Genomic DNA, 15,215 nt, shown 5'->3' with positions numbered 1-15,215 from the left:
TTACTCTGAAGCGGATAATCTTATTTCTACTATCACTAAAAGTGAGTTTTACATTACTTTACTTGTTTGTAGAGATATTTTTTCTATGACTCTCCCACTGAGCAAAGCACTCCAACAAATTCATCTAGATTTGAATGGAGCTTTGATACATGTAAAATCAATAAACAACACACTTCTAAACGAAAGAAAAAATGCCGAGTATGAATTTCAAAAGCTATATTCGGAACTCCCTAATACTTTCACAAGTTTGGATCTAGATGTAAAACTTCCTAGATTGGCATCCTATCAAAATCACCGAGGCAATATAAAAAATCAGAACACAGACCCAGAGCAGTACTTCCGTCAAAATATATACATTCCTTTTTTAGATTATTTCGCTGCCCAACTGATTGAAAGATTTTTGAAGCACGAAGATACTCTTGCATCTCTCAATTAAGTGTTACCTAAGTATTGTGTGAACGTTGATATTAATTTATGCAATTTCCGAATCTACGCAGATTTCATTGACATCGGAAACCTCATGGGAGAAATGGAAGTATGGGCATCAAAGTGGAACCTGCGTGAACCCCTTAGTAGACCAGATACGGCACTTTCAGCAATTGAAGAATGTGACAGTATCTTTTCCCCAAACATTTATTGCTTGTTATCAATATTGGCTATACGTTGCCAATCACCACAGCAACTGCAGAAAGAACTTTTTCTACTCTTAAACGCGTAAAAACAGCAACAGGAAATGCTATTAAAGAAGAAAGGCTAACAGGGCTAACTTTATTAAGCATATTTCGGGATATTCTGGTTTGTCCTAAAAAAGTAATTGAAAAATTTTCTTCAAATCCCCGTCACATGTCTTTGTATACAAATTGATTATAATTATTATGTAATATTTTTTAATTACTAGTTTAAATTTTGCAAACAACAAAATAAACAATATTTGTTACAATGTTTTTCCCCTACTTTGCATGTCTGAAACTGTCCTTGCTTCTTACCATATCCCCCTCCCCCCAAAAAAATATCCTGGCTACGGCCTTCATACACATATAATCACACACTTTTATAATTGCCTTTTAAAAGCTTCTTTTGATGCTACTTAACCAAGGAAAGTAGAGAAGTTATTTAACTTTTTTAAAAAGATCCCATTTATCGAGATTTTTTATACCTAAATGAAAAGCCAAAAATTACTTATTAAACTCTTTTACTATCTCAAGAATTCTACACATATTATTTTAAGAATTACTGGAACTCCTGAGTACTGCTTTATTTAATTCTCAGAATGAATGTAAGAATTTTATTTTAATCCTTGATTTAAATAAAATTCTTAGACTATTATTGATAATGATATAGCTCTGCATATTAATTTGTGTTGTTTTTTAACAGTGTATTTTCATTATTAGTATTATAAAAAAATGAAATGCTTTTAGTATCAACCTGATATGCGCTCTACCTGTGTATAATGGACATATATTTTTTTAATAGTTGATTTATTATTTTTTGGCTTTTAATTGCTATTGCTCGGTATACCCTACACTGCCGTTATAACCTGATTGGCAGGGAGTTGAGCCCAAACCCAAGATGTCGTGAGTTCGATCCCCTCCGGTCGAAGAATCCTGGTGTAGTAAATGGCGACTGGTGCGCGTTAAATCTGGCGGGTCACAAAGCCCTCTATGTTCCCATTACAAATCATACACCTGGGAGTACTGAATTGGAGATTGACCGTACTCTAGTTCAGGTTAAATTCCGATCTATGATGTATGAATGGGTCCTTCGTGTAAAACGGACTGTGACGCATGTGTGTGGCAGAAGTCGAATTCTTGGTCGACGATGAAGGAACTGGAAAACAAAGAGACACCCCCCTCGCTTTAATGGCATACAATAACAACATACTTTCACGCATATTAGAATCAATTAATGGCTTCATTTCAAAAACATTTTGTTTAAGAAACAATTTAAATGTGTGTGGTTAAATTAAAAAACATTTTCAACGTGCATGGCTCAAATCATTTTCTTGGCCATAGATGGCGCCCTCTGCCTCAAATGCGCTTGGTTTCACTAAGCGGGCTTGCTGGATTGGCAAGTGACATTAGAAACAACATACTGGTGAATTTTTTATATTAAGCGCTACTGCCCGGTTAACCTTACTTTACCATATAGTTATGCCAACCATTGATCCTAAAATTAACTACAAAATTAGATCACATATTGGAGCAGTGACATGTTTTGACTATTTGTTTTTGCTCAATTTAATTTTTAGTTTAGGACATAAATATTTTTTTGAATCAAGTATTCAATAAGTACAACAATGTGTGGATTTTTATTAAAGTTCATTTGATTTAAAATCGAAATTTGTGATGACATAATAAAATAACATAAAAATTTACAAACTATGTTTTTCCAGCAAACTAAAAAGAAAGAAAACAATTTTATTTTCCATTCACACCTAAACCGCATCCTCTTTCGAAAGACGCTGGTTATCGGTGGTAATAGAAGTGTCTTGTGAAAGTGATGTGCTACACTGTTCTTGTTCTGAGTCCGACGAAAAATCTTGTACCCGTTTTTTTTCTGTAGGAAAATGATCGAAATTTTAATTTACAACAAGCTTTGCTAGCAATTAATGCATGGGTGCCACTCGAAAAAATTTCAACTCTGAACTTATTTTTTGACCAATTGACACTATCTAATGTTGTTTTTCAGAAATTTATTGCTCACTTACTCGGATATGTACCTTTCCATGATAAAGGCACATATATTAAATCAATGCTTTGATTTTTTTTACAGCAATCAAGATAAAAATAACAGCTAATTCTATACATCTTTTTAGACAAATCACTGAATAATAAACCATTAATTTTTTCATAAAGCTATTCATATCTCTACTTATTTTTTGTCTTAACACCAAAAAATTGTTGTTGTTTTTTTAAAAATTATATTCAACTTTTAATTAGCATTTAAAAAAATTGGGGGGAAATGAAAACTGAATCAAATTTAAACACAACAGTACTAATTTTGTGTAAGCAAGCATTGTTTATAGATCCACATTTTTGCATAACTTTTATGTTTTTGTACACTTGTATAGTATTAATCCCATTTTTTCATTTATTGATCCTTTTGCAATAGTTTTGAAAAATAATGTTTTCATTAAAAAGGATTTTATTTTTAACAGAAAATATTTTCGGAATTAAATTAAAAGGAAAAAAGGGCATTTAATATTAAAAAAACAAATGAAAAAGAGATTAGATACTAATTGATGAAATTTAGACAACTGATTTTTTCTAAAGACTGATTTCAGTCTCCAGGACTGAAGAGTGGCACTCTAATATGATAAACGAATTTTTTTTTTTTTTTTAAATTTACTTTGCAAATACAATTTTAGTCTACATTATTGGTATTCTAGAAAATTCCCTGCTGTCTGAAAGGCTCAGAAGTTAGCACAATTGCGTATCACGCTTTGCCAGTGGTCATTTGAGGTGTCTCATATGAACAGAAAACTTATAGTATTTGTATTAAGTGTAGAATTGTCCAACACAATTAAAAATGTTTTGATTTCAGGTTAGACGAGATTTTTTTTAGACTTTCTGGAAGTTTATGAACTTACGCAATTGATTTAGTTGATGGGTTTTGGGATTAAATCAACAAAATGATTGAATTGTCATACGCGGAGCTTCAATTGACATCTAGTAAGTCGGAAAGTGGTCATAGAGATTCCCAATAAATTTAGATTGTATAACTTATGCTTGTAATGGTCAAGAAACGATCGAAACTAGAATAGAACCCAGTTTACTTTTAAGCACTTTAACTATTTGAAAAGCGGTCAACATTTAGATTGTCAATAAATTCTTTTTGATAATAAAATCTGCATGTTATGATGCATGCATGACAGGAACTGATAAAAAACACCGAGATGTTTCCATTTATAATAAAAACGAAATACTCTAGCTAATTGAACAGCAGTGGAAATTTTGATTGAGTATAAATTTCTTGTAGTAATAACATGGTGATAAATTCAGTTTGAGTCAAAGTTGTCAGGAAATAATTGTTTAATTTGTCATTAGGTTCGGAGCTCTAGATCAGGTTGGAAATTTTACCAGTGATCAATCAATTTTGCAATAATATGGTGATAAATTCTGATTGTAGTGATCAGAAAATAATTGAGCATATAATGTGAGCACTCCAGTAAGTCAGAAAGTGGCTGGAAATTTGACAGGCGTTAAATTTCTTTTGGTATTAATTTCTTGATAAGTTCTACTAGTAACGCTCAGGAAATGATTGCATATTGCATTGTCATCCAGCATACAGCTCCAGTTAAAAAACTTAAAAAGTCTAAAAAAATTTTAATTAACAATCAATTCTTTGACGGAATACCACGATTAATTCTGCTCTTAGCGATCTGGAAATGAATGCATAATGCATTGACATTGGGATCAGAGCTTCAGCAGTACAAATAAATTTTTACCAATGCATTACTCGATCCTTGCAATGACGTTCGGAAAACCAAAAACTGCATCTTAATTTTTAAAGGAATAAAGAAACAATAAAAACCACAAACCCACAAAAATTCCCAAAATGGAGGAAGAAAACGAGATTGATGAGAAGTGCTGCCAAGTGTGATAATTCATTCCATTATTTTTCTCTGCCGCAAACCCAAAGGTTTAGACAATTTTGAAGCTATTGTCTAAACTCTCCAACTAAAATTAGATATCAGGAACTCTAACTGTATGTAAATAGTAAAGCAGAAATCCTTAGAAAAGCAAAACATAAACCAATAGATCTGGAAATTAAAGAACGCAAATAGGGATTGGTCATGTTCTATGTAAACCTGAAAATTTAAAGTAAAACAAATGTCTGATTGGAACCCTCTGGGCAATAGAAAAAGAGGAACAGCTAAAAATACTTGGACCAGGATGATTGCAAATGAATTGAAAATAATAGGAAAGGCATGGAGAGAGGCAAAATGTCTGGTCACAAATACAGTGAGACTATGCTCTAATTCGGAGTAGAGAAGAATATGTACATATGCATGTAACTCTAATTGTATGTAATTCACATAATACTTTCTGGAGTTAAGCTGAATTCTGGAATAGCTAGCGGCATAGTGATTAACACTAAAGTACATAGTGATTAACACTAAAGTTTGAAAAACAATTTTGAATACAATTTTTACATAGAAAGTTAAAGAATGAATTATTTTTTTCTGTTTAGCAATGCATAAGATAATTACAGAAGATAATACTGAGTCAGAATTTATTTAACTCAAAACAAAAAAGCAAAAACAAATCAAAGCACATGTTTTTGAGAATTATTTTATTATCTAATCACATGATAAATTCTATGACATTTAGTGGGGTGTTAATAACAAAGTTCTTATGCATAACGTACTTTGGGTACCTATCTATACTTGATAACCTAATATACTTCCTTTACCAATGCACTCTCCTATGCAAAAGCAGAAATAGATTTCAGCTGCAACTAAAGAATTCAACCATGCTTCCTAAAAAGAAAAGAAAAAACAATATGTAAAATGAACAAAATTTTTGTTTAAAAATCTAGTAGTATTTTTTTTTAAAAGGTTCGTGACAAATCTCTATTGACTAGATAATTCAAGTTGATTGCAATTTATTACAAATGTGGTTACTAATAAGCAGAGTTCCAAGGAAAAGAAAGGAGCAGAGTGCTTCCTCACAGAAAAGGGTACTTTGAGTTTGGAAAAGGCACTCACTTACCACGATAAAAATTTGTAATATTATGCAATAACTGATTTTGATCCTCAACAACTTTTAAGTTATCCTCTTATACCATTTTATGTGTATTTCAAAAAGTAATACTCACTCATTATCAAAATAAGAGAAAACTTTGTAGTTTATAAAAAATAATTTTAAAGACATCCTAAAAGACAATTACAGAGCACAAATTTTTTCGAAAAAAAAGTTAACTAAAAAAAAAACATTAATTGAGAAATAATTTGAAAGCTTTTTTGCCATAACTTAAGCTGAAAATAATGAGACAATGAACATTTAAAAAAAAAAAATTATTTAAAAATTCAAAATTGCATAAAAAGTTTATTAATATACTCCCCCCCCCAAAAAAAAAGATAAACTTATAAAAATTTAACCAGTAGAGAACAATACTAACAAAATAAATATTTCAGGGTTGCCACTCAAATCTGGAAAAAAAATTCCCCGTGTTTTCCCTGTACATGTTATACGCAATATATTAAGAGGAAACAATAATTACTGTGCTCTTGTGTGAGCTATATTGGACTAACTATATTTATTAGTTTCAATTGCTGGAAAAACAGCTGAACATACTTAAATAATGCTGTAATAAATTAAATAGTTTAGTATAGCTGAAATATCATGGTTAAATATCCCATATATTACGCTTTGAGTGGTCACCATTTTTTAAAAGACAAAAATAAAAAAACAATATTCCCTGTATTTTTCCAGTTTGTAAAGAAAAAATCAAAATTCCCTACATTTTCCCTGTTATTTTAGGTGATTTTTAAATTCCCTGTATTTTCCAGGTTTTCCCTGTTCTCCCTGTGGAGTGGCAACCCTGTATTTGTAATAGTAATCAGAATTAAACTTATAAACACAGATAATTTTACCAAGTAGGTAATCAAATCATAATTTAAAGAGTAAATTAATTTTTATTAATGGAATGGGAATAAAAAAGGCAGTGTTTTTAAGAAATGGCAGTTTGATTTTACAAAAAGAGCAAAGAGGGCACATCAAATGACAGGCAGCGCGGTCCGCCTTTTTAAGAATGCCTAGGGAGAACACTGTTATAAGATCCAGATTTTGACAACAATGGCATTTCTGGACAATTTCAGAGCATTATTCCTTGTAATTTATAATTTTCATTGGCATAAAAATTACATATATGAAAATTATACACTTAAAAAAAAATAATAAATATAAAAAGCAATTTCTTATATGTATATAAAACTATAAATTACTGAATAAGTTTAATATACAAATTAGACTTCAAAGAAAAAAGAGATATGACTGATTAAAATGTAATAAAGACAAATCACAGTATTTAAATTAGCAAACATATTGAGTGTTTCAAATATTCAAAAATATTTTTATCAAATACTAATTAGCATCAATATAAAATAAACATTAGAAACAATTTTTCAGGAGATATTAAACTTCATAATAAAAAAAAGCATATTATGTACCATAAATTATCATCCAATTACTCACAAAGTATATAATTGAATTTAAACTCAATCTGCAGAAATAACATAATAAAAATCATTAAAATAAAAAAATTTATTTTAAAAATATAAAGTTTAAAATTTAGTAATCTCATAAAATATTTAATTACCTATAATTGAACATTCAAGCACTTCTTATATATTCTATTAATAGTTAATGAATAAAATATTTACCTTCAAACACATTGAAAAAAAAAAGAATTAATCCAGAAGTAAAGATATTGTTTATGAAGTAAATAGTCAACTTAATGTATCCGCATTAGTTAATTTTGATCTCAGGCAGTGAATATTATATTTTTGAAGAACAAGTGCCCAGTGCTGTAATTTTGCTGGTTGTAGCATATTTTTCTTCACAAAAGCTATAGTGCGTTATGATCAGGGTTTCCTGATTTTTTAAAAGAAAATTGGATTTTTTTTTATATTTAATACGGATTTTTTTGATTTTTATTCAAATACACAGTAAGAACTTTGATTTATGACTAAAAAAAACTTTATAAATGTTAAATCAAAACTTAATTAATATTAAAACTATATCATATGAATATTTTTACCTAAAACAATTTTTCATTATAACGCATAGTAACCATTTTTAAACAAATGCATGATTGAAATTTAGAGATGAGATGAAGTAGAGAATTTAAAGAATACTTTTATTCATTTTTAATCCTATATCAAAATATATAAGTTAAGCTGAAAATTTTTTTTTTTAAAGAAATCTGAGTACTCATTGAAATTTTCTTAATACAAAATCTGATAACGTCAAAGATACTGTAAACATATTATGAGAAAAAAATTTAAATGTTTACTTTAATCTGTACTTTCAATCTCAAGAATGAAAAGATTTTTCAAAATGTAATTTCAAATGTGTTGGAATTTAACACACACCAAGATAGTAATTTCATTAGCTAAAATTAATTAATGCAGCAATTTATTTCAAATAAATTTTAAAATTTAGAAAAGAAATAATAAAAGTATCAATAATTTAAATCACTGTTTTTTAACTTTTTAAATCAATATATATATATAAAANTCTATATTAAGACAGCATTAAATGTTTACTTTAATCTGTGCTTTCAATCTCAAGAATCAAAATATTTTTAAAAATGTAATTTTCAATGAGTTGGAATTTAACACACACCAAGAAAGAAAGTAATTTCGTTAACTAAAATTAATTAATGCAACAATTTATTTAAAATAAATTTTGAAACTAAGAAAAGAAAATAATAAAAGTATCAATAATTTAAAACACTGTTTTTTAACTTTTATAATCAATATACATAAAAAAATCAGCTGATTTAAATCAATGATTTTTTTAAAAAAATCATTTGAATTAAATCATGATTTACACTGTGATTTAAATCAAGCTAATTTAAATCAACAAACCCTGGTTATGATCAGTCCAAACATCTAGTGTTCAATTTTTTTAGAGCCTATACAATGGCATATGTCTCTTTTTCAATTGTTAGCCAGCAGTGTTGAGTCAAAGAAAGCTTCTGATTAGTGCAACAAATGGCACATTCCTTCTCACCACTGTCTTGAGCTAAACACTCTCCAATTTTGATTTCAGAATCAACCAAATGAATGATGAATGGCAAGTCCTTTGCCGCCGTGTATAGCTCAGATGCTTCACTTAATTTTTCTTAAAAAGAAGTTCAACAAAAGCTTTCTAGTGGTTAGAAAAAACTTTTGCTTTGACATGATATTTTCTATACAAATCTTAATGTATGCACATTTTTCGAAACCAGGAACTTAATTTTTCAACAAATCATATATTCATATAATTTTTTAATTTTATACATTACTCTATTACACAGAAATAAATTAAATAAAAATCAGTTTTTACACAGTTAAAAAATGTCTTAATTAAATACAATAGAGAAAAAGGATCAGCTAAACATCAATGCAATTTTAAAATGTTAAAAAAGGGGACGGCTGTGTGAAAAACTGCAAATTAAAATTTTAGAGAAGAATTATATGTAAAAAGAACAATACTCCAATGAAAATATTCCATTTAATGCTTTGGTATTTTAATATAATTATTTAAAATTATTTTCATATATTAATCAAAATAAAACAATAAATACTACAGTTATCATAAAGATACCTAGAACTTATATAGGCAAGGTATGCAATTACAGCAATGTTAATAGTCGAGTAACGACATTTAAAAAATATTACATATAATAATGTGATGATTATACAGAAGAACTTTCTTAAGCCTACATCTATCTTAATAATATGGCCTTGTATGAAAAAACTGTCACACTCCTGGTATGCAAGAATGTCACTCTCCTAGTATTTTCTGAGCCAAAAGATTAGCTTAAAAGCCAACATTGTTAAAGTGAGTTTCTTTTACTTTCCTTGTGTCAAATGTCTTATAAAAAATATACTCTTTTTTAAAGCATCTTTAGCTTTTAAAAACTTGTGATTTAAAAAAGTCATATTTTGGGAGAATCACACATCTTTTCGAAAGAGAGTTTTCTTCACCTATTTAATTTGGATTAAAAAAGCCTGCTCACATATAATTATATATGCGAGTAGGTTCGTTAAAACCCTTAAGGTAAAGATTTAGGTAGGTTTGTGAAAACCCTGTAATGAATTATATATCAATTTTTTTTAGATCCATTTAACAAGTTCCTTTGACAGTGAGTAAAATGACAAAAATGAAAGACAATTCTGCCATAGATAGAAAAAATTCAGTAAGCTTCACAAAATAACATAAATTTCAGGATAGCTGTTGCGTAATATACTGATTTTTTTTTTTTTTGATTTTTTATACAGATTGTGAGTTTTGGGGATTTTTATTGTCATCAAAATACAAAAGCTTTATCAAAAAGCCCGTCATCAAAATACACAAATAAGTATAAATGATCCGAAATATTTTTCCTTTTTGATTGACATTTAAAATGAACTTCAAATGATTTTCACTATGTTAACTCATAATTTCGAATAGTAATGGACACATAATTTATTATAGATACCTATTTTTTTTTAATGAATTTAAAAAGAGAGCTCTAAATAAAAATAAACTGAAAATTTTAGAACAAGAAAAAAAAGAAAATCTTTTAACTGCTTATTATATTTGAGGTTTGCTTCATTATGTATTAGTAATATTTATTTACATATTCAAGTAAGCAAAGAGCTGTGTAAAAATTCTAATTCAATTGGAATTAGTTTAGGAAACTTAACTGAATTTTAGGGAATTTTTTAAATTGTACAAAAACCAGGAGAACTTTCAAAAACCATTAGACTAGGAGAAACTGGTAAAATCTAGTAGTCTACTCGTAAATCCAGTAGTTAGCAGCTATGGAAATACAATCCAATGTTTACAAACATTTCTTAAACATAAACATAGAAAATTTTAATACATATTTTTTTTAAAGTTTAAATTTAGAATACATTAGAATGAAAACTGAAAAAGAACAATAAGAATAAAACATTAAGAATGAAAACTGAAAAATATAAGAAAAGATTTTTACCCTAACAGGAGTATGTCTCCAAGCACCACTTTTTGCTGACCTCATCAGGCGTCCAAAGCCAGCCATAACTTCAGGCATTTCTGACATCTTTGGAGGTACAAGTTCAACTTTAGCATATTTCACAAATGTTGCAAGCTTAGGCTTTGAACTTTCAACCAAACCTTTAAAATGTAATGGAATAATTGAGAAATGAACAGATTTCAAGCTATATTGCAAAAGAAAATTCTATTCATTCTATCCAAAATATTTTAAAACAATTTCAATTTATAATAATAATAAAAATAAAATACCAGCAGACTAGGTCAAAAGTTATAATTAGGAAATTCCATTATAACAGACTAACAGTTACAAGAAAAAAAAAAGATTGTTAAGACATAACTGCTTCCCTGATCATCTCGAGTTAACCTGTCAATATGTTTTGTTTTATCACGATTTTATTCGGCCGGAAGCAAAACAGAAAATAATAATAATCTGCTGTGATTGGAAGCTTGCTAATTTTTGTTTGGGAGTTTTGCTATTTGTGGGACTGTAGGCATGTTTTGTACAGTTGTATATACGATGGTTGATGAATTTACATAGAGAAAAAAGATTTAAAAACTGGCTTTTGCTAGCAAAAATGAAAGCAATGCAGACGATTTTTCAGATTATGAAGATGTGAACATATAAAAAGATTAATATTTAACTTTTTTCATTTGCCCGAGATAAATTGGGATGGTAAGCTGATGGCAAATTAAATATTTTTTACGCATAAAAAAAATTAAAATTTCAACTTAGAACTTGTGTTTTATGTTTTTTTTTTTAGTTTCTTGTATATAAAATAAAAAAATATGTTGATTTTTTGCATTCTTTCTTTTTAAAAAAAAATTGGTAATTGAAACGGTTAATTAAAAATACATAATTTTTTTTTGTTTTTAAATCATGTCACATTTGGCATGTAACCTTAATAATCCTATATGTGTATTTATAATAAAAAATAAAACTTTTTTAATAAATAATTATAATTAAAAAGGGAAAGATAGTACAGTCTAACAGAAACTACCTTACTATTTTTAGATACCTTATAAGTATAATACTTCCTATAAAATAATACAGATTTTATAATAAAAAAAAAGATAGGATTTTATTTGATGGCAAGCAAGAAAATTACTTTTAAAAATTTAATGCTGTAATTTCAATAAAAGAAAAGTGAATTCTTTCTCATGACAGACTAAGGTCAGGAAAAAGAAATAATCTTAATTATAATTTTTAGTAAATATTACAAAACTAAGAAAATATGCAGAATAAGATGAACTTTCACATAAAAATTTGATTACAACATTTAATTAAATGTAAAAAAAAAAGACAATTAAAGGCAGTTTAAGATATTAAAAAATTCTGATTTACATATATCAGTAAAGAATTGTTTATAGCTCAAGATGCTTCAAGATTAAAATAATAAGTACATCTAAAATGTACTAAAATATCTATAACCTTAAAACAACTCAAAAATTTTACGAGACATTTCCAAACAAGCTAAATTTTCCATTAAATTTTTATTTAAAAATAACATGTATCTCAGAAACTTCGAAACTTTACTTCTGAGAGAAAAAAAAGTGAAACTGATTCGTTGTTAAGCACAAACACCATTTTGGGGATTCAACAAGCACTTTCGACACTGTTTTTTGCCATAGGCCAAAAATGGAATCAAATATTCTAATCACATTAAATTCTAAGTTCACTTGTATTACATTCATTTTTTAACAATACAAAACATGTATTTCATAAATAAAAAATGGTAGATATCTAAATAAAATATTATATTCCAGGCTACAGTTTTGTTACCAGCCTACTGTAAATTTCATAAAAATATAGCAATACATGCACACAAAACTATAATTTTACAACAATTAACATATTGCAATATACAACTACATATAAAACTATTATTCAACAAAACTAAAAAAACATATCATAAGAAAAAAATATAATAATAAACACATTGAAGTTCTAAGTTAAGAAACATGATTTTTTTAAAATACCTTAAAATTATACCAATCTTTAATCATAGTTTAAGTAGATCTACAACAATAAAAAATTTACTTCCAAGTCATATTAAATCTTTTCACATACAAAAATTTCACTTTTCAAGCATAGCACAGCAAGTCAACATTCCTGGGCTCAATTCAAAGCAAAACATGCTTCTAACTAAACATTATGGTCTAGCACCAAAAGTTTACTATCACACTAGTAGTTTCAGGATGCGTAGCTAAATCTCTCAACAAAATATAAGCACCTTTTAAGCACTCAATAATATTTTTAAACACTATATACATTAACAAAATGCAAGAGAATTTTAAAGACTTTACATGATCATGATAAAATAACCAGTTTCTGACAAAGAACTCTATTCTTGATTATATTAGTCAGTATAAAATGATTAAGAGATTTTTCAGTTCGACATCAAAAAGTGGAAAATGAAGCCTGAAATCAAGAATATCTTGCAAAATGCAGCAGAGTTGCACACGAGAGCGCAATAATCTCACCGAACCCAAAATATAAGCACCTTTTAAGCACTCAATAATATTTTAAACACTATATACATTAAAAGACGCCCGGTGGCTGAGCGGTAGCGCTTCGCGCTGTCGTGCCACAGGTCCTTGGTTCGATCCTTGGGCCGGGCAAGGCCGACTCAGCCTTTCATCCCTTCAGTGGGTCGATAAAATGAGTACCAAGCATGCTTGGGAACTAACACTGGGGGTTCCGCGTTCGGCTGACCACCTGACCGGAACATATGCTCCTGCACCCCAGAGCCCAAGGTCAAGAAAACTGAGATGGGCACAGTCGGCCTTGGCCCTCTTAATGGGCTGTCGCGCCACTGAGTTAGTTAGTTTATATACATTAAAAAAATGCAAGAGAATTTTAAAAACTTTACATGATCATGATAAATAACCAGTTTCTGACAAAGAACTCTATTCTTGATTATATTAGTCAGTATAAAATGATCAAGAGATTTTTTGGTTCGATATCAAAGAGTGGAAAATGCAGCCTGAAATCAAGAATATCTTGCAAAATGCAGCAGAGTTGCACATGAGAGCGTAATAAACTCACCGAACCCAGCTCAGTAGACGCACATGCAAACTCGCAAGTATTTCATCAAACATGTAAAATGATAGGCGCTCTCATACCCTATGGGTCGACGTACGCCGAAATAGATTGTGGCTGAATGAATTGTAAAAACGTTTAATAAAACAACGTGAAAACCTCGCTCTTGCATTACACATGGCGAAAATCTACACAGTATAGAAAAAAATCTCATTTTCGAAAAATGAAAATTAAGCTTATTTTTCAAAAACATCCACTAAAAAGAACCTTTAGGGCTTTTAAAAAACGAAAATAAAAAATAAGCACCTTTAAGCACTTTTTAAAAACGCTGCGCACCATGAGTTCACTAAAAATTTTTGAATTTCTTTAAAATTAATTTGAACATTTTTAACTTATTCTAATTGTGAGGATTGAAATTAAAAATTCAGGCAATTCTTTATCCTTAAAAAAACATTAATCTACTGGATTCAGAAGAAATTAAATCCCCACACTGGTGACCTGTGGACGTGATATGAACATGCCAACATCGCTGGATGGTCCACATTAGAAACAGTTGATATGCTTAAAAATATATATACTGCTCAAAGAAAATAAAGTCTCCCAGTTAATAAAAAAAAATCATGGGCGAATTGCTAAAAACAAATAAATGAAGAAAATATAATGAGCAAAATTAATATAAATAAATAAACAGCATGAATCAACAAGTGGTATTTGTTTGTCGTATTCTATCACAGATAAAATCCTGGGAGGGTAGTAATGTGGCATAACTACTACTATAAATATTGAATATTAATTCACTAGTATATAAGACATGTTAACTTGATTCTATCTTGATGTTCCTTTTGATAGATGAAGGTTAACATAGTCTATAATTAAATCCCCACAGAAACAAACATAAATTAAATTATTTTAAGAAACTAAAATTATTAAGCGTTTCAGGAAACCAAAACTTCTCATTGTAAGTAACGGTTACAAAACAAAATAACGTCAAATTTATTTATCATCGCTTTGATATATATCTATGTTAATATCAATAGATATTCAACCAATTTTTAATAAATGTATATTTTATTAAGCGATATTTAACTGCAATTATTTGAAGATTTCTAAATTATGGAATTATAAATCAAGTGAAGAATATACAGCAATACTGCATTGATTAACAATTATTAACCTTAATATATGTGTTTACATTATATACACAATTTTTTAGTGACCTATAAATTTGACCATCAAACAAATTATAAATTTACCTTTCATCATAACTGGCAACTTAGAACCAAGAGAGGCCATTTTTTATCGTTATAAAATGAAAGCTAAATTAAAAGTGTTTTTATTTTATAATTAATAAGTACTTGCTTTAACAACTACCGAAATGAAGGTTAAAGACTGAAGATGACAGTTACAGTGAATGAAAGAAAAAAGTGTTCCCTTAAATTAAA

The 15,215-nt window shown here is 28.5% G+C and overlaps 1 protein-coding gene across 1 annotated transcript; it reads right to left on the bottom strand.

The window, feature by feature from the left end:
* Nucleotides 1–5,278: 5,278 nt before the first annotated feature.
* LOC107449491 (ATP synthase subunit g, mitochondrial) lies at nt 5,279–15,186 on the bottom strand. Its single transcript, XM_016065021.2, has 3 exons — nt 15,027–15,186; nt 10,693–10,853; nt 5,279–5,482 (listed from the first exon to the last, which is right to left on the bottom strand). The coding sequence occupies exons 1-3, from the start codon at nt 15,064–15,066 to the stop codon at nt 5,384–5,386; spliced, it is 300 nt and encodes a 99-aa protein (XP_015920507.1). The 5' UTR covers nt 15,067–15,186; the 3' UTR covers nt 5,279–5,383.
* Nucleotides 15,187–15,215: the final 29 nt, after the last annotated feature.

Source organism: Parasteatoda tepidariorum, chromosome 8, assembly GCF_043381705.1.
Source record: "Parasteatoda tepidariorum isolate YZ-2023 chromosome 8, CAS_Ptep_4.0, whole genome shotgun sequence".
Taxonomy (NCBI): domain Eukaryota; kingdom Metazoa; phylum Arthropoda; class Arachnida; order Araneae; family Theridiidae; genus Parasteatoda; species Parasteatoda tepidariorum.
The sequence above is the reverse complement of the archived record's forward strand: the minus strand, read 5'-3'. Positions and strand labels throughout refer to the sequence as shown.

Excerpts from the sequence above, each read along its gene's own strand:
- LOC107449491 (XM_016065021.2), bottom strand. The coding sequence starts at position 15,066 with ATGGCCTCTCTTGGTTCTAAGTTGCCAGTTATGATGAAAG. Across the intron at positions 10,854-15,026 it reads GTTGCCAGTTATGATGAAAG|GTTTGGTTGAAAGTTCAAAG; the intron begins GTAAATTTATAA and ends TACATTTTAAAG. Across the intron at positions 5,483-10,692 it reads GGAGACATACTCCTGTTAGG|GAAGCATGGTTGAATTCTTT; the intron begins GTAAAAATCTTT and ends TTTTCTTTTTAG.